Genomic DNA, 19,380 nt, shown 5'->3' on the forward strand with positions numbered 1-19,380 from the left:
GGAAGGAGTTCAAAGAATTGAATGGAATTCTTCTGTTCCCATCTACTTATTTATGTGAACAAAGTTTCTCAGTATACAAAGTACGTAACCTCTGTAAAAATGAAAAACTGGAATATAATTGATACAAAACTTCATCCTTTGATCCTGGAATTAACCAGGGGGAAAATGGCTCCATCTGTTTCTAACATTAAGAGATGTCCCTTCTCCCCATTTTTTCTTTCTTTCTTTCTTTCTTTCTTTTTTTTGGAGATGGAGTTTCACTCTCGTTACCCAGGCTGGAATGCAACGGCACAGCGTTGGCTCACTGCAACCTCCACCTCCAGGTTCAAGTGATTCTCCTGCCTCAGCCTCCCGAGTAGCTGGGATTACAGGTGTGCACCACCATGCCCAGCTAATTTTTTTGTATTATTAGTAGAGACAGGATTTCACCATGTTGGCCAGGCTGATCTTGAACTCCTGACCTCAGGTGATCCACCTGCCTTGGCCGCCCAAAGTGCTGGGATTATAGGCATGAGCCACTGTGCCTGGCCTCCCATTTTTACTTTTTATGTTTAATTACTATCAACATTTATAATTTAAAAAAGGTTTCTATGTTGTTTTGGTCAATTGTGATTTTTTAACCCTTAAGTTTCCTATGGTGACAGAAAAGAAAAGCTCACCCATCAATTTATAAACATAATTAGTTGAAGAGGAGTATGGGACAGAGAATAATAAAAGACTTTTAAGCATATCAATATATTACAATAGGATAAATCTTTGTGGAGAAAATGAAATGGAAACAGTTCGAAGGGGGGAAAAAAGGAACAATATAAAATGTCCCAAATGTTGAAAAAAGCTTACTGTACATCACCAAAAGTGAACATTAATGTCAATTTTGGACTTCGGGTGATAATAATGTGTCAACGTAGATTCATCAACTGTGACAAATGTGCCATGCTGGTGTTGATAGTGGGGGGAGCTGCATGTGTGCGAAGGCAGGGGATATATAGACACTCTTTCTATTTCTGTCCAATTTGACTGTGAATCTAACTGTTCTAAAAATAAAGTCTATAAAAAAAAAAGCTTATTCATGTGCTTCTTAAAAAGATGATGGTGGGAATCAGATTGCCATGCAACTGTATTTAGATTCCATTGAATAGTTTTTTTAAACTGTCAACATTTAAAATATGTTGGACATGGAATTCTTTGTATCTATTTAAACTTGTAAGCCGGGTGCAGTGACTCATGCCTGTAATCTCAGCACTTTGGGAGGCCAAGGTGGGCAGATCACATGAGGTCAGGAGTTCAAGACCAGCTTGGCCAACATGGTGGAACCCCATTTCTACTAAAAATACAAAAATTAGCTGGGCACGGTGGCACATGCTTGTAATCCCACCTACTCGGGAGGCTGAGGCAGGAGAATCGCTTGAACTTGGGAGGCGGAGGTTGCAGTGAGTCATGATCACACCACTGCACTCTAGCCTGGGCGACAGAGCAAGACTCCATCTCAAAAAAAAAAAAAAATTAATAAATAAACTTGTGATGAAAAAATTTAGATGTCAGCAAACAAATGTGTGAGGTGGCACATGGATTTTCAAACTTCTTCTAGGGTTATGCAAGCACAAAGTTTGAGATCCATTTATAGAGGCAGCCATCGTCTGAGGTTGGCTATAGGGGCTATGTGGGAACAGATGAGTAAGTTGAGGAAGGGAGTCCACCAAAGGGGAGAAGAATGACACAGCTGTGCACAGGGACAGAGAGTGACAGAGAGAGATGGAGATCCAAGGGAGGGCTGGGGCCAAGATGCTTGCCATCATGATCCCAGCAATGCTCCAACCCCTACACCAATCCCTGGGAGGTCTGACTGTACTTCCTATCTTTCATTCCAATGAGATGCCTCGGGATCCTTTCAATAATCACTCTGAAAAAATTATAATTAGAGCAATATCTGTTCTTATACCCAAGGATCACCACTGACAGTTGACGGCAGGAGCTAACAGTATTTGTGCACTCAGATTTCAGCAGTGGCTCTGGAAAACCAGTGATGGTCTTGCACCCTCACCAAATCTCAGTAGTTAGACTCATACTTGGCTCTTACCTCTTGGGAGTGAAGCTAAAACAATGACTGTTACAAAAAGCTGGTAAGTTACTTTCAAATGGAACAGTGCACAACAGCAACCATCAGGAGAATTCATTAGGAGTTAACTCTGTTTTCTCTCATTTAAAAATGGGGTGATCTGCTATTGCCTCTCCAAATGTAGACAAGTTATCCTTTTGGAATTCCTAATTAAGCATCTTTCTGTTCACAAATTTGCAGAGTTTGGTTTCTCTATATTCATTTTAGATAATCTATTACATAGAACTTTACTGTAGATGACTGCTGAATTTCAGTTGGGATCAAACCACTTTACTTTTATGCATAACTCTACAATGTAACAAGTGGTTTTCATGCTGGATTTGATTTTGTGAGGTAGGAAGTACAGCAGCATCAACCATTTGACAAACTGAGAATTTAAGTGTTGTCAAAGAGCATACCAAGATCACACAGCAGGTGACATTTGAAACCCAGGTGCGTGAAGCCACTTTTCCAGTCACCAGTGGAAATGGATGCCTAGTAATTATGCCTGCACAAGCATACACTAATGTCTCCAAATTCTTACTTATTGTTGCTTCTGAAAATGGAGCTCAAAGCCTCCCTCTGTATTCACTTTCTTGCTTCTCCCAGGCACTATCCCCCAAAACAAATACTTTGTAAAACACTTCTGTTAAGTATTGAAGACTTCACTATTGGGACTTTAAGAATGAAGCTTTATTTTTATTTTTTATTTTTTATTTTTTTTTGAGACGGAGTCTTGCTCTGTCGCCCAGGCTGGAGTGCTGTGGCCGGATCTCAGCTCACTGCAAGCTCCGCCTCCCGGGTTCATGCCATTCTCCTGCCTCAGCCTCCCGAGTAGCTGGGACTACAGGCACCCGCCACCTCGCCTGGCTAGTTTTTTGTATTTTTTAGTAGAGACGGGGTTTCACCGTGTTAGCCAGGATGGTCTCGATCTCCTGACCTCGTGATCCGCCTGTCTCGGCCTCCCGAAGTGCTGGGATTACAGGCTTGAGCCACTGCGCCCGGCCCAAGAATGAAGCTTTAAAGAGTTTTGTACAGTTTGATAATTTTCCAGAAGAACTGACACTCTGGGTCAGGTAAGCTCTTTCTTAATTAAGCTGCAAGTATTAATCTGTCTTAGTCTATTTTCTGTTGCTATAGCAGAATACCAGACAGTGGGTAATTTATAAGGAAAATAAGTTTATTTGGTTCATGGTTCTGGAGGTTGGAAAGTCCAAGGACATGGTGGAAGCTTCTAGGGAGGGCTTTCATACTGTGTCATAACATGGTGGAAAAGCAGAAAGCAAGTAAGCAGGCATGAAAAAGATGGCAAGAGCAAGCTGAGCTCACTTTTATAACAACCATGTTGCTCAGGCTGGTCTTGAAATCTTGTGCTTAAGCAATTCCCTTGCCTCGTCCTCCCAAAGTGTTGGAATTACAGGCGTGAGCCACTGTGCCCAGCCTTAAACAAACTATCAAAGGGTATTAGTATAGAGCTTCGACAAGAACGCTTTAGGCACTTCAAAATTACAAAGCCTCCCTTTTAGGAGTCATGACATTGATGAGAATGATCACAGCCTACTTCTCTCACTCTAAGGTCAGCAGGCAGAAGCCATTATGTACGCAGGGCACTGGCCAGAAGATAGATTCAACCAAACACTGAGAAAATGGAAATACATTTACTTAAAATTGGCCATTTCAAAAATGCCCCCACTTCAATTTTGGTCTTTACATTTGATTGTAGATTAGGAGAATGTATAAAAGTTGGCTTTTAAGAACATATTCTTATGCAAAATAATTCATCTGGAGAACTTCTGCTTCCCGCTATGGTAGAATAGTAATGGTTTGGGTTCATGGCCTGGCCCAAATCTCATCTCGAATTGTAATCTCCAGTGTTGGAAGTGGGGCCTGGTGGGAGGTGACTAGCTCATGGGGCAATTTCTAACAGTTTAGCACCATGTCCTTAGTGCTATCTCATGACAGAGTTCTCAGGAGATCTGGTTGTTTAAAAGCATGTTGCATGCCCTCTCTCTCTCTTCCTCCTGCCCCAGCCATGTGAGGTGCTCACTGTCCTTCCCCTTCACCCTCTGCCGTGATTGAAAGTTTCCTGAGGCCTTCCCCGAAGCAGATGCCAGCATGCTTCCTGTACAGCTTGCAGAACCATGAGCCCATTAAACCTCTTTTCTTTTTTTCTTTTTGAGAGGGAGTTTTGCTCTTGTTGCCCAGGCTGGAGTGCAGTGGCACGATCTTGGCTCACTGCAACCTCTGTCTCCTGGGTTCAAGTGATTATCCTGCCTCAGCCTCCCTAGTAGCTGGGATTACAGACACTCCCCTACCCCCACCACATTCATCTAAATTTTGTATTTTTAGTAGAGACAGGGTTTCATCACATTGGCCAGGCTGGTCTCCAACTCCTGATATTAGGTGATCCACCTGCCTCACCCTCCCAAATAAACCTCTTTTCTTTATAAATTACCTAGTCTCAGGTATTTCTTTGTAGCAGTGTGAGAATGGCCCGATACAAGTAGCTTGCAGTAGACAAAACAGTTAGAAATGCTGGATTTGATAAAAATCTGTGTGAAGGCATTGGAGAGCTGTTGAAGCAATTAGGACTCAAGGGGTCAAGATCCAAGACAGAAATGAACCATAAAGAGGTGTTCAGGTCTCTAGAAAGCCACACTTCTCCTCAGGGCATTTGTTGATGCTTAGTCTAGGGTGAGAGACTGGGAATCATGGCAAAGGATTTGAGCAGGCACTTCGCAAAAATGGGTATTCAAATCGATAACAAACATTTGACAAGATGCTACAATTGCTGGCATCAGGAAAATTCAACTTAAAACCACAGAAGATGCCACTACAAACCCCTGGAATGGCTAAATTAAAAAACTAATGGCAACACCAAAGGCTGTCAAGGATCTGGAACAACAGGAATTCTCATACAATGCTAATGGGAGGCTGAGTCATAGAATCTGTGTGGAAGCTGCTTGGCAGTATCTACTAAAACTAAACATATTACCCAGCCTGGCCAACATGGTGAAACCCCGTCTATACTAAAAACACAAAAACTAGTCAAGTGTGGTGGTGAGTGCCTCCCAGCTTCTTGGGAGGCTGAGGCACGAGAATCACTTGAGCCGGGGAGGCAGACATTGCAGTGAGCTGAGATTGTGCCACTGCACTCCAGCCTGGGTGACAGAAGGACTCTTATTAAAAAAAAAAAAAAAAGGCTGGGTGCGGTGGCTCATGCCTGTAATCCCAGCACTTTGGGAGGCTGAGGCAGGCAGATCACCTGAAGTGGAGCCCGAGACCAGTCTGGCTAACATGGTGAAACCCCGTCTCTACTAAAAATACAAAAATTAGCCAGGCATGGTGGTGGGTGCCTGCGATCCCAGCTGTGCAGGAGGCTGAGACAGGAGAATCATTTGAACCCGGGAGGCAGAAGTTGCAGTGAGCCAAGATTGCACCACTGTACTCCAGCCTGGCTGACAGAGCGAGACTCAATCTCAAAAATGAAATAAAACAAAAAAAAAAACTAAACATATGCACAACCTGTGGTCCAGCAATTGCACCTGTAGGTATATAGGCAAGAGAAATGTCTACACATATCCAACAAAAGACAGTAACCAACAGCATTACTGGTTAAAGCCCCACCCTAGAAACAAATCAAATATCCATCAACAAGACAATGGATCAATAGGTTTTGGTATAGTCACACAATGGAATACCAACGGTGAAAAAGAATAAGCTAGTGCTGTGGGCAGTAGCATGAATGAGAGTTGAGTCAAAGCAAAGCAAAATAAAACCAACCTGGGCAACATGGTGAGAGCCTGTCTCTTAAAAAAAAACAAAACAAAACTTGGCCGGGTGTGGTGGCCTGCGCCTGTGTTCCCAGCTACGCCGGTGGCTGAGGTGGGAGGCTCACTTCAGCCTGCAAGGCGGGGCTTGCAGTGAGCCACGATCACGCCACTGCAAGATCTGGCTGGGCAACAGAGCAAGACCCTGTTTCAAAAAGAAAAAAGTACTGTGATATAATTCCATTTCATATATAAAGTTCAAAAGGAGGAAATGCTAAGGAGATAGAGGCTGATGATAGAATCATGATGACCTTTGTAATGAGGAATAAGGACTGGAAGGGCCATGAGGAAGGCTGCTGCACCTCCCTGAATGCTGTTATCTTCATGTGGGTGGTTCACTTTGTAAAAATTCAGAGTGTACATTATGATATGTGCACTAATTCATTAGTTACCATGGCAAACTGCAGATGCCCACTGAAGGACTGAAAGACATACCATCCCCCAAAATGCTAGATTGGTGCACTGATTACTTCTAGTTGAAAACACTGGAGAAATTGGGGTTCCAGAAAGGGTGAGCCGACCTTCTCTTCCTGCAGGCAGCAAGCCATCAAGATTCCTCTGAAGGGGAATCCTCAGCTTTTCAGGGCGAGAAAATAGCCTTTATCACCAGAGACTGGGAACTGGGCTGCAAAGGAGCTGAATAAATACACTCAACAAAGGAACCTTTATCTTCCACTATAGATAAATTAACCCTTGTCTCCCCCCATAGATCTTCTGGTGACGCCCTTTAGTGAAAGGAATATAAAAACGCAGGACCCCAGTTCATGCTGCCAAAAGGAATAAAGTAAGCTGAAAGCTGAGTCACGCAAGACGCTGCCTGGCACCCTTTTGTTCCTAAACAGACAGCTACAAATAAAAGGTTAAATATCTCCACAAGGAGCAATTCTATGTTCATCTTATCTTCTGTAAAGTTCCAACTTACTGAGCGGGAGAGGAATACAGTTATTCACTCTTTCCCTACCTGCTCTTTTTCTCTTGCAACATGTGCATTACCACGCCCCTCCCTCTTTCCCCTCCTTGACTTTTCCCCTTTACGTTTTTTTTTGTTTGTTTGTTTTTGTTTTTTTTTGAGATGGAGTCTTGCTCTGTCACCCAGGTTGAAGTCCAGTGGTGCTATCTCGGCTTATTGCATCCTCTGCCTCCTGGGTCCAAGCAATTCTCCCTTCCTCAGCCTCCCAAGTAGCTGGGATTACAGGCATCCACCACCACGCCCGGTTAAGTTTTGTATTTTTAGTAGAGATGGGGTTTCACTATGTTGGTCAGGCTAGTCTCGAAACTCCTGACCTTAAGTGATCCACCCACCTCAGCCTCCCAAAGTGCTGTGATTACAGGCGGGAGCCACCGTGCCTGGCATCCCCTTTAAATGGTGAAGCCCTGAAATTCATCTTTGGAGAAGGGCACAGACCACAGACTGTTTCTATGATTCTGTTTGTTTGTTTGTTTTCTTCTAGGCGTGTCCTTAAGCCTTGGCAAAAGAAACTTCTGAACTGATTGAGACCTATCAGAGACTTTCTGGTTTACACTCCCCTAGAAACTTTACTGCCCCTAGCCAGATCCTCTTTGTTCTGTCATTTCTTCTCAAATTTATTGTTCTTTGTTAAAAAAGTATAGAAGCATCTTGCCTCAGCCACTTCTTTAGACTTTGGACTCTTGTGAAGATCCCCATGTAGATGTAAAACTGATAAAAATGTGTATGCTTTTCTCTTGTTAATCTCTCTGGTGTCAATGTGGTTTCTAAATCCAGCCTAAAGGGGTGTGGAGGTAACCTCTGATCCAGCCTAAAGGCGTGTGGAGGTAATCTCTGACTCTCCCATCATGGCTAATCTTAGTTAGACAATAGCTATACAATAGCATAGCCATGTTGCATGACTCCTGGGCATTATTTTTATAGATTCAAGGGGAAAGGTGCCTCATGGAAGAGTTATGCAAAGTGGTGGCCCTGAATGTAACTCCCTAGTTTTAGCTGTGCATATGGTTGTTCAGATAGATACTACATTTCTCAGCTTTTCTTGTAGCTCAGTGTCATTATGGAACTAACTTCTGGCCAATGGGATGGAAGCATAAGTCTGAAATGTGCATTTCCCTGGCTCTTCCCTCACTTCCTATGGACTGGAAAATGGCGAGGCAGAAAAGCTACCATGGAACCAAAGATGGAAGCCACATATTGAAAATGGCAGAGCCATTCTACTAGGTCTATCTACCTGTGTACCTGTGCCTGGACCAGTGTGTGTGAGAGAAATAAGCTTGTAGCTTGTTTGAACCACTGATTTAAAAGTCTCTTTGCTACAGCAACTTAGATGGTACCCTCACTAATGCCGTTGTTAAAGCATGACATTGGGCCAGGTGCAGTGGCTCACGCCTGTAATCCCAGCACTTTGGGAGGCCGAGGCGGGCAGATCACGAGGTCAGGAGATTGAGACCATCCTGGCCAACATGGTGAAACCCCATCTCTACTAAAAAAAAAAAAAAAATTAGCCAGGGGTGGTGTCATGCGCCTGTAGTCCCAGCTACTTGGGAGGCTGAGAGAGGGGAATTGCTTGAACCCAGGAGGCGGAGGTTGCAGTGAGCCAAGATTGTGCCACTGCACTCCAGCCTGGCAACAGAGCAAGACTTTGTCTAACAACAACAACAAAAGAAAAAAAAAAAAAAGCATGGCATTGAAGGTAGTTACGGGTGGAAAACTTTGTATTTTTATTGCTTGATATTTATCACAAATAACACTATTTAATTGCTTTGTTGTCAGTCAGCCACCATGCAATCTAAGGAAGACCCCAGAAAACAGCATTTATAGGATAAATTTTCCCACAAGGAAGCTGCCCTAATTCTCCCTCTAGTGATATGACACTTTTTTTTTAAAAATCTGTAAAAGGGAAAGGTGTTTGGAAAATGGAGAGGAACTTCTTCACCTTTAATATTCTTTGATTTTCAAAAAGAAGATAATGACCCTCACACAATTATAGTTGCTTGAGGCCTCAGTTGGGAAAAAGCCTGGACATCCTTGTACACATGACTTGAAGGAAACATTTTCAAATATGAAGAACAAATATGAACAAATATGAAAAAAAGAACAAATATAAATTTATGCTTTTTACTTGCACAAATTGTTTGTAACGAAATCACAGTAACTTGCACATTTTCCAGGTGGTCCTTTTAGTTTTCCTGGCAAATATAAGCACCAAATACAAACAACAAAAAAAAGAGCATCTTTCAAGCAGGAAGCAGGAAGAACCAATAGTGAGTGCATGAAGATATATCAGATTAATACAGCCACACAGAAACAGGGACAGAAGAGGATCAGACAGCCACAGAGAGATATGTTTTGGATTTGGAATGAAAAAAAGCAAAATGGATTCTTTTCTTTCTGAATCCTTCAAGGGCTGTTAACTTATATACAGCTTAAGAGCTGAGTCTGTGTTTATTTGAAAATAATATATTTGTGATATTTTGTGAGACAATGAATGGTGTGGTTAGTATACAGGTGACATTAAAACAAATCCTTGGCCGGGCACAGTAGCTCATGCCTGTAATCCTAGCACTTTGGGAGGCTGAGGCAGGCAGATCACGAGGTCAGGAGATCGAGACCATAGTGGCCAACATGGTGAAACCCTGTCTCTACTAAAAAATACAAAAAAGTTAGCTGGGCCTGGTGGTGCACGCCTGTAGTCCCAGCTACTGGGGAGGCTGAGGCAGGAGAATTACTTGAACCTGGGAGGCGAAGGTTGTAGTGAGCCAAGATCATGCCACTGCACTCCAGCCTGGGCGACAGAGTGAGACTCTGTCTCAAAAAACAACAACAAAAAAATCCTTCATACTTTATAGGGTTTAATAATATGCAGGTCATCTTACCTGGGGGTTTTTAAATACAGCATATTTCTCCTCTTTCTGCAGAAATAGTACTTTATTTTCTGTGTCTCTTGTCCAGTCTGATAAGACTTCAACAACATTTTCATGGTCCTCGAAAAACCTCTCTGATGAAATAAGAAAAGGTATTCTTTCAGACCCAAGACATCAGGGGTTCCAAGTGAGAAACAAGCTATTACTGAGTTAATCTTCATGAGTTTCATCAGGTGCCTAGGATTCTTATTAATAATTCTCAAATGATGTCACACTGTAACATTTCTATTATGTTTATCTTTCATTGTCTTCAAGTTATCTTCCTTTAAAAACAAGATGAAAAAACCCATAACACAGTGACAATGGTCAGCTGTCACACTTTTTTCTTTCATTTTGTTTAAGAGATGGGGTCTTACTGTGTTGTCCAGGCTGGAGTGCAGCGGCTATTCACAGGCTCAAGGCTCAAGCAATCCTCCTGCCTTACCCTCCCAAGTAGCTCGGCCTACAGGCATATGCCAGTGTACCCAGAGACATACTTTTTTCATACCAACATTTTTTACCTTAAATAGTCCCAGATGGTGGCAAACATTCTACGTGAGGTGGACAGTCAGTCAATGACTGGTGAAACACTTTGAATGAAATTGTGAGAGTCACAATGTGTACTCTAAAACATCACTCCTTAACACTCTAAAAGCAACGTGTGAATGCTTGAATTAAAACATAAAGAAAGGCTTTCATTTCTTCCCTTGACTCATAGAACTGAAGGCAACTTCAAGGGACTGTTTTAGTGTAAACCATTTTATCTAGAAAAAAAATTGCTCCTAAAGCTTCCAGCCCAGGCAATTCTGTCCCACCCAGCTCTCCTGAGGGACGACTGTCCCATTATTAAAAATGAGAAATGTGATATGTGTGCCTATAGTCCCAGCTACTCGGGATGCAGAGGCAGGAGGATCGCTTGAGCCCAGGAGCTGAGGCTGCAGTGACCCATGACTACGCCATTGCACTGTAGCCTTGGTAATGGAGCAAGACCCTGTCTCAACACCACCACCACTACCTAGAATAAGAAGTAACAGTATATCTTCAGTTACCCTTTTTTCCGCTTTTGAAAAATTCCATCAATTTCTACCAACTGTTCTTTGCACTCTGAGGCTGAGCCTCTTCCACAAGACAAAGTGTCAGAGATTAAGCAAGTGGGGAGGGAGGAAGGGGAAATGAGCACTGGTGGGAGGCTGAGGCAGGGTTATGATCAGTTAAGGAAGCAACCACTAAAGAGGCATTAGCCGACAGATACCCAGGCTCTTCTGCCACCTGCTCAGCTTATTAAGCATGCAGTATCTTAGTCAGTATCATCCAGTCACTTTCTTTCCCAAATGGAACCACTAGAGAAGCAGCAGCAATAATGCTTATATCCCCCAAGGTCTAGCCACCACCTGCTAGAATCCAAGTCTCTTCACTACAACAAAATGAAGAGTCGAGCACCAAATTTCATATAAGGAAAGTGAAAGCCTTGAACCAAAGTCTTCTCAAGGATGAACCAGGCCAGGCACGGTGGCTCATGCCTGTAATCCCAGCACTTTGGGAGGCCCAGGTGGGAGGATTGCTTGAGCGCAGGAGTTTGAGATCAGCCTGGGCAGCATAGTGAGACCCCATGTCTATTTTTTATGTAAAATTAAAGAGAGAAAAAGAGAATAAGCCCAGGCCCGTAATACAGCAAACCCACAAGGTTTTTGGAGTACAGCCCATTGCTGGGGATGGGACTTACCAATTTGTAGTTCCGGGTAGATTTCATAAAGACACCAGTCTACATTGCAGTCACAATGAGTTTTCTCGAAAAGATTGTCCAGAACATCTCGGGCCAGCTGCCGCTCATCCACCATCAGCGATTTTGTGCTATTGTCGTTCATGTGCACCTTGACGACGAGCTGAGGATAGAACCATGAGGCAGCCAGTAAATTTCAGCAACTGGAGAAGGCTACTAAGATAAGGGTTTCAAAGTTGCTACTGTTTCTGCAAATTTATGTGAGAATGTGTTTGGTGAACTTGCTCCACCTAAACTCACTTGCATGCCAGGCACTTGTTTTAGGTGCTAGGATTATAGAGGTGGAGAAACCAGTTCACAAAAAGAGAAAACAGATAATAAACAAAGTCCTTGTCTAGCCTTCAGAGACAGGGCATTCTGGTGGGAGAGACAGAAAACAAAGAGAACAAAAAAAGTGCTAGCTTCTTTCTTTCCCAATAATCTTTCCCTTTTCTTATTCCATCCTGGAGCCCAGAAACTTTTCTAGATTAAAAGCTGGCCGGGCGCAGTGGCTCAAGCTTGTAATCCCAGCACTTTGGGAGGCCGAGACGGGCGAATCACGAGGTCAGGAGATCGAGACCATCCTGGCTAACACGGTGAAACCCCGTCTCTACTAAAAAATACAAAAAACTAGCCAGGCGAGGTGGCGGGCACCTGTAGTCCCAGCTACTCGGGAGGCTGAGGCAGGAGAATGGTGTTAACCCGGGAGGCGGAGCTTGCAGTGAGCTGAGATCCGGCCACTGCACTCCAGCCCGGGCGACAGAGCGAGACTCCATCTCAAAAAAAAAAAAAAAAAAAAAGCTATGCCTGTATCTTTATTATTATTATTATTATTTTGAGACGGATTCTTGCTCTGTCAGCCAGGCTGGAGTGCAGTGGCATGATCTCAGCTCACTGCAACCTTTGCTTCCTGGATTCAAGCGATTCTCTTGTTTCAGTCTTCCTAGTAGCTGGGATTACAGGTGCCTGCTACCATGCCCAGCTAATTTTTTTTTTTTTTTTTAAATTTTTAGTGGAGATGGCGTTTCACCATGTTGGCCAGGCTGGTCTCGAACTCCTGACCTCAGGTGATCCACCCACCTCGGCCTCCCAAAGCACTGGGATTACACGTGTGAGCCAGCACCCCGGCCACCTGTTTCTTTATAATAAACTCTTCTCTTTTGCTTAGCTGGAGTTGAGTCCCATTTCATGCAACCCAAGAGTCTGAAGACACCAAGTTGATCAATCTACAATTCTTTGAAGGTCCACAGGGCATATCTCAATACAGTGTCACTGAGGGGACCCACTGAGAGACAGATAGTTACAGCAGGGCACATCTGAGATCAGAATTGGATTAAGTGAAATGAATGTAGACTGAGAAATAAGCTGTTTTGCAGGCACATGATGAATCTAATTTTTGGGTTTTTTTGTGTGTGTGTGTGTGACAGGGTCTTGCTCTGTTGCCTAGGCTGGAGTGCAGTGGTGTCATCTTGGGTTACTGTAGCCTCGACCTCCTGACCTCAACTGATCCTGCCACCTCAGCCTCCTGAGTGGCTGGGACCACAGGGGTGCACCACCACACCCAGCTAATTTTTGTCCATTTTTTTTTGTAGAGGCAAAGTCTCACTATGTTGCCCATGTTGGTTTCAAATTCCTGGCCTCAAGCAGTTCTCCTGTCTCACCCTCCTAAAGTACTGGGATTACAAGCATGAGACATCGTATCCAGTCCCTGATTTATTTTTTATTCCATTTCCAAAATATTCCATTGAATTAAATTCACAATGAAATTGATAGTAATCTTATTCCAAATCTGTAGGTTTGGAGGAAGCTGCATTTACTTATCTTCAACAAAAACACAGAATATCCTTGACTTTTTCTTGGCAACTTGTCGAAGTTAGTAAAACACCTGATTCAGCTGGGCACGGTGGCTCACGCCTGTAATCCCAGCACTTTGGGAGGCCGAGGTGGGCAGATCATGAGGTCAGGAGTTCAAGACCAGCCTGAACAACAGGATGAAAACCTGTCTCTACTAAAAATACAGAAGTTAGCCAGGTGTGGTGGCATGTGCCTATAATCCCAGCTGCTCAGGAGGCTGAGGCAGGAGAATCGCTTGAAACTGGGAGGCAGACGTTGCAGTGAGCTGAGATTGCAGCACTGCACTCCAGCCTAGGGGATGGAGTGAGACTCCATCAAAAAAAAAAAAAAAGAAAGAAAACAACAACAACTAAAATCTTATTCGTTAGAGAGACTGTGATTTTCATGTAACAGAATTAATTCGTGAAATGATGCAGCTAGGCTTTGGATTTTCTTTGACACCTGTGTATTTGTAGCATATGAGCTTACGGTTGATCCTGGTTATTCACCAATAAGACGCATCGCTATTTAAAAATGTGATTAGATGGACTGAAAGGGGAGAGAGAAACCATAAATTTGGTAACATTTCTTTCTCTCCACAAGTTTGGATTAGGTTCTGAGCAGCCAGGTTCTGTCCCATTGCTGCCTCCCATCCGAGTACTAACCAGGCCTGACCCTGTTTAACTTCTGAGATCAGATGAGATGGAGCATGATCAGGGTTGTATGGCTGTGGCTTCATTCCTTCCTAACACTCTATAGTTAACAGATTGAAGAGTGTAGCTCCTGTAGATGGTTCTGCAGAGTTACTGATAGCAACGGAAGGGTGTGTGTGGTGGTAACCATTTGGATGAGTTGCAGGCAGCAACCAAAAGTTGAAGCACTCATGTAACACCTTCTATTTCCATAGCACTCATGTAACACCTTCTATTCCATATTCACATACACCCCCAAGATCAAAATGTAGACATGGGGCAGTCAAATGCTTTCTTCCTCCAGGGACCATTTAAATCAGAGCCTTATCCCAGGGTTTCCTAAAGAATACTTTTTTTTTCCCTTGAAAATCTCCAACTCAGACACCTGTAGTTGGATAGTTGCTTTTTCCCTGTATTTGTCTTTTGATGATAAAATGGTAGGCCCAACTAACACAGTGTCAAAGATCCATTCATGTGACCTTAGAAATGAGTCATGGAGGGTTGCATGGAAAAAGAAGAATTCTTCAAATAGCGGTCTTTACTAGGATTTATTTTCTGTGGAAGGCGTACTTGCTGCTCTCTGCTGGGAATTACTGCTGTAAAGTAGCTACATGTGCTAAGACACACTACCAATGTTAAGGCTTAGAAAATTTAATGTTTCTGATGGAAAGATTAATGATGTTTGGCTACATTTCAATCCTGCTTAGGAATTCTTGAGAAAATAAAACACGTGTTGCTGTTTTTTATGTTCTATAAAAACATATATAGAGAGAAAAAATACTAAACCACATAATTTGGCGATGATTAAAGGTTTTTTTTTTGCAGAAATTGGAAACTAGAGTTAATCCACATGTACTTATGAATGTCCATAATTATAGAATTTAGAAAACACATGCACACACACACACGCACACACACACATACACAACCAAGAGAAGTCTTGTGATGTTTAACAAGAAGAAATTATATTTACTATTCTTCACAGCTTTCCTCACATTTGCAAGCTAAAGAGTAGCTCTATACCAACACATAACATTAAATCACAGTTATGTGATTTAGTATGCTAAATACTTTCATATTTACACTATATGTTGTGGGGCAAAGTGATTCAAGGGTGAAAAAACTGAAATAATCCATTAAAGATTTTATAGCTTTTATAATTTCTTCTTTTTTTGCAAGATGCTAAATACAAAAATATCTTAGACCTAAGTCATTTACAGTTTTGTTTTTTTGCTTCTATAATAAAATTTACAAATGGAATTGTTCTCTGGTGTCACAGGGCTTTTAAAAAAACAATAAAAGTAATGCATGAGTCTGATTCTGTTTCTAGTTCCAAAATCTTTGTAGCACAAGCTGTGTACATCATTTGTAATTCAAAATGATGTCAACAGCCCACAGAATACTTGAGGGCAAAGTATGACAGATAGATTTGATTTCCATTCTTTAAAAACATGTTGTAGATTACGCATGAGTACACTGCAGTTATTCTCTTAATGCATGAGTGTGTCTCAGTTATTTTCTTAATATTCTGCATCACAGAACAAATATATTCGGAGTGTCTGAAATCAGAGCAAATACATAACTTGTCTTCGTAATTTTCTTTCCTTCCTCACTGATCAGAGTGGATTCTGTTTTCCATCTTCCTTGTTGAATCAAGGCAACTTGTGCTTTGTGTGTACCATTATAATTCATCTAAACTAAATCATGGCAACACTCTCACTTTCTGATATATGGCAGGAGATACCTGCCCTCTCCTTCTGTTCTCTTAATCTCCAGCTGAAGCGAATGGATGGAACTTGCTGGTTGTTCTATCTTTTAATCTAAGAAACAACTTCTCTTTTCATTTCCGCTTCTGAAAATATATAAATAATATATTTTATACATAATCCAGGGGTTTGAAATAGTCTAATTATGAAGTTTACTATTACCTTTTCCTTTTGTCTTTTTATCTTGAGAGGTAAAGTCAGTGACTCAGCACAGCTCATCCTCAGCTGCCATCCATGTGTGATCAACACGTTTATCCATGTGTGAGATTTTGTGCTAGAATCCTGCTCTCATACCTTGTCCCTACAATCCATTTTCCACAAAGCAGCCAGTATGACCCATGCTTATTTATTTTAGAGACAGGATCTTGCTCTGCCACCCAGGCTGACATGCAGTGGTGTGATCATAGCTCACTGCAACCTTGAACTCCTGGGCTCAAGGGATTCTCCCACCTCAGCCTCCTGTAGCTGGGATTACATGTGTGAACCACCATGCCCAGTTAATTAAAAACAATTTTTATTTTTGTAGAGATGGGCTCTTGCTATGTTGCCCAGGCTGGTCTTAACTCCTGGCCTCAAGCAATCCTCCTGCCTCGGCCTCCCAAAATGCTGAGAGTAGAGGTGTGATCCTCTGTGCCTGGCCCTTTATGACCTTTAAAAGTCATGTATTTGTCTTACACTCCCCTGTTTAAAACCCTCAAATGGTTTCCCATTGCACTTATAATACAACTCAAACTTCTCCTTGGACCTATGAGACCCTGTGTCTCCCGGCTGCCTCTCTGTCCTCAGTTGTTTCCTTTTTTCCCTACCTCCCCGAGCTCATTCTTGCTGGACCATCTTTCACTCTCCCCGTTTCCTCTGCCCGGAATGCCCCCTAGCACCACACCCACGTGCATCCAACTGCTTCTGGCCAGAGGCCTTCCCTCCAGGGCTGCCTGCTCAGAGAGGCCTTGTTGGCACCAAATCCATCCAGAAGGGTTGCCTGTGTACTCTCTATCACTTCTCCCTGGTTTAGTTTCTTCAGAGCTAGAGTCTAACTAGACTCTAACTCTCCACAAGCAGGGACCACACTTGACTTGTTCACCTCTGTGTGATCCTGGCACCTATTCTAAGAGATGGGGATGCATTGGTGGGGAAAAGAGACAAAGATTCCTGGGGAAGATCCTATGGGGTGGTGGGGAGAGGATACGGGCAATACATAGGACAAATAAGTAAAGTAGGCCAGGCCAAGCAATCCTCCCACCTCAGCCTCCCAAAGTGCTGGATTACATGCCTGTTTCATCTTTTCCTTAATGTACCAAATTAACTATTTTAACCACTGTTACATGCCTGTAATCCCAGCACTTTGACAGGCTGAAGTGGGAGGATTGCTTGAGGCCAAGAGTTTGAGACCAGCCTGGGCAACATGGCCAGACCCTTTCTCTACAAATAATTTTAAAAAATAGTGGGCCATGGTGGTGCACACCTGTAGTCCCAGCTACCTGGGAGGCTGGGTGGGAAGATCACTTGAGCCCAGGAATTTGAGGCTTCAGTGAGCTGTGATAGCACCACTGCACTCCAGCCTGGGTGACAGAGCAAGACCTTGACACACACACACCCACACACCCACCTCCCACGCCCCCCCCCCCCACAAATAGGGTAGTGTTAAGCACTGAGGGGAACATTAAAGTGGGGGAAGGATTGGGAGTACTGGGGATGTGTGCGGCAAAGTCCCAAGGCAAGGGCAGGCCTGGAGTGCTTGAGGGGCAGTCAGGAGACCAGCATCTAGAATGAGGTGAATGAAGGCGTGAACGCCAGGAGATGAGGCCAGGGAGATGACTGGTCGCCATGTCATGCAGGGACTGGAGGCCACCGGGAGGATTCATTCTGGCTTCATGTGTGAGATGGGCAGACATCAGAGACTTTTGAGCAGAGGAGGACAAAAAGAGAGACTGCAGCCCAAGAAAAGAAGCTGGCCCTCGGCAGAAACATAATGATTCATCCATCATTAAGGAAAGAATATGGGATATATGGATAGAGATGCACGCAGGTAGATAGGTAGATGCCTTGGCGGGAGCTTGTGCAACTTTTGTTTTGACTGTGTCTATTTTCCCTGCAACATGGGCAACAAAATCATTAGCTGAGGCCAGGTGTGGTGGCTCGTGTTTATAATCCCAGCACTTTGGGAGGCCCAGGTGGGAGGATCACTTGATGCCAGGAGTTTGAGACTAACCTGGGCAAGATAGTGAGACCCTTGTCTCTTAAAAAAAAATGGTTTTGTAGGTGAGAGAGTGATTGAACCAGGGTAGCTCACTGAGCGCCCAGGACTGAGCAGGAGGAAAGTTGGATTTAACCAAGGTTTGAGAAAAGGACAAGGCAGATGAGGATGTGGAATTCCAAAGATTGACTGTGGAATTAATCACTTGTGGAAAATGGGGAGAATATGGTAAGGAAATTTGGGCACATTTGGAATGAGTGGAACCAGACTAATCTGGGAAGACTCCCCTAGATGAACCTTGAAAGTCTGGCTCCCGGGGTAGCCAAGGACTACTTCCTGAATATCCATCCATCGGCAGGTATTGAATGCCTTCATTCAGAGAACTGTGATAGGTGCCATGGGAATAGAAAGCGTAAAGCCCTATGTGAAAAGGACAATTCATGCAACTCTCAACAGAAAATTCTGAATGAGTCTCAAGAGATGTTATTTGCTTCAGCAGTTGAAATCAGATGAAGAGCCAGGCATCGTGGCTCACACCTGTAATCCCAGCAGTTTGTGAGGCTGAGATGGGTGGCTCGCTTGAGCCTAGGAGTCCAAGACCAGCCTAAGCAACATAGGGAGGCCTCAACTCTACAAAAAGTAAAAATAGCCGGGCATGGTGGTACGTGCCTGTAGTTCCAGCTACTCAGGAGGCTGAGGGTTGAGGACTGCTTGACCCCAGGAGTTTAAGGCTGCAGTGAGCCATGATCAGCTTGGGTGATAGAGCAAGACCCTGTCTCAAAACAAAACACGATGAAGACTGTTTCATCTTTCCCTTACTTTACCAAATTAACTATTCGTTTTAATTTTTTGTTTTTTTGAGATGGAGTCTCGCTCTAGAGTCCAGGCTGGAGTGCAGTGGTGCAATCTTGGCTCACGACAACCTCCGCCTTCTGGGCTCAAATGATTTTCCTGCTTCAGCCTCCTGAGTAGCTGGGATTACAGGTGCACACCACTGCATCCAGCTTATTTTTGTACTTTTAGTAGAGACGGGGTTTCACCGTATTGGCCAGGCTGGTCTTGAACTCCTGACCTCGGGTGATCCGCCCACCTCAGCCTCACAAAGTGTTAGGATTATAGGTGTGAGCCACCACGCCCAGCCTAACTATTATTAACACTTTATTATCATTAGGTATATTCTTCTAGTGAGGTTAAATGCAGCTGTATCTCTTGCTGTAATACAATACATGTCTTCTTCAAAAACCTATACTCTGTAAAAAAAACACGCATGATCAAGTTACAGGCTTATTAGGAAAGTAAGGTTAAGGGCAGATTACTCAAAACCTATTTTGCAACCAG

The 19,380-nt window shown here is 43.3% G+C and overlaps 1 protein-coding gene across 3 annotated transcripts in view; it reads right to left on the reverse strand.

The window, feature by feature from the left end:
• The window catches only part of LOC117082219 (amyloid beta A4 precursor protein-binding family B member 1-interacting protein), a 129,619-nt gene that overhangs the window by 45,140 nt on the left and 65,099 nt on the right, over window positions 1-19,380 (reverse strand). For all 3 annotated transcript variants that reach the window (XM_033208864.1, XM_033208865.1, XM_033208867.1), the window contains 2 exons: window positions 11,522-11,681; window positions 9,772-9,893 (listed from right to left, as the gene is read on the reverse strand). In XM_033208864.1, coding sequence (XP_033064755.1) covers window positions 9,772-9,893; window positions 11,522-11,681 — 282 coding nt within the window. The remainder of the gene's footprint in view (window positions 1-9,771; window positions 9,894-11,521; window positions 11,682-19,380) is intronic.

Source organism: Trachypithecus francoisi, unplaced genomic scaffold, assembly GCF_009764315.1.
Source record: "Trachypithecus francoisi isolate TF-2019V2 unplaced genomic scaffold, Tfra_2.0 Lachesis_group9, whole genome shotgun sequence".
Taxonomy (NCBI): domain Eukaryota; kingdom Metazoa; phylum Chordata; class Mammalia; order Primates; family Cercopithecidae; genus Trachypithecus; species Trachypithecus francoisi.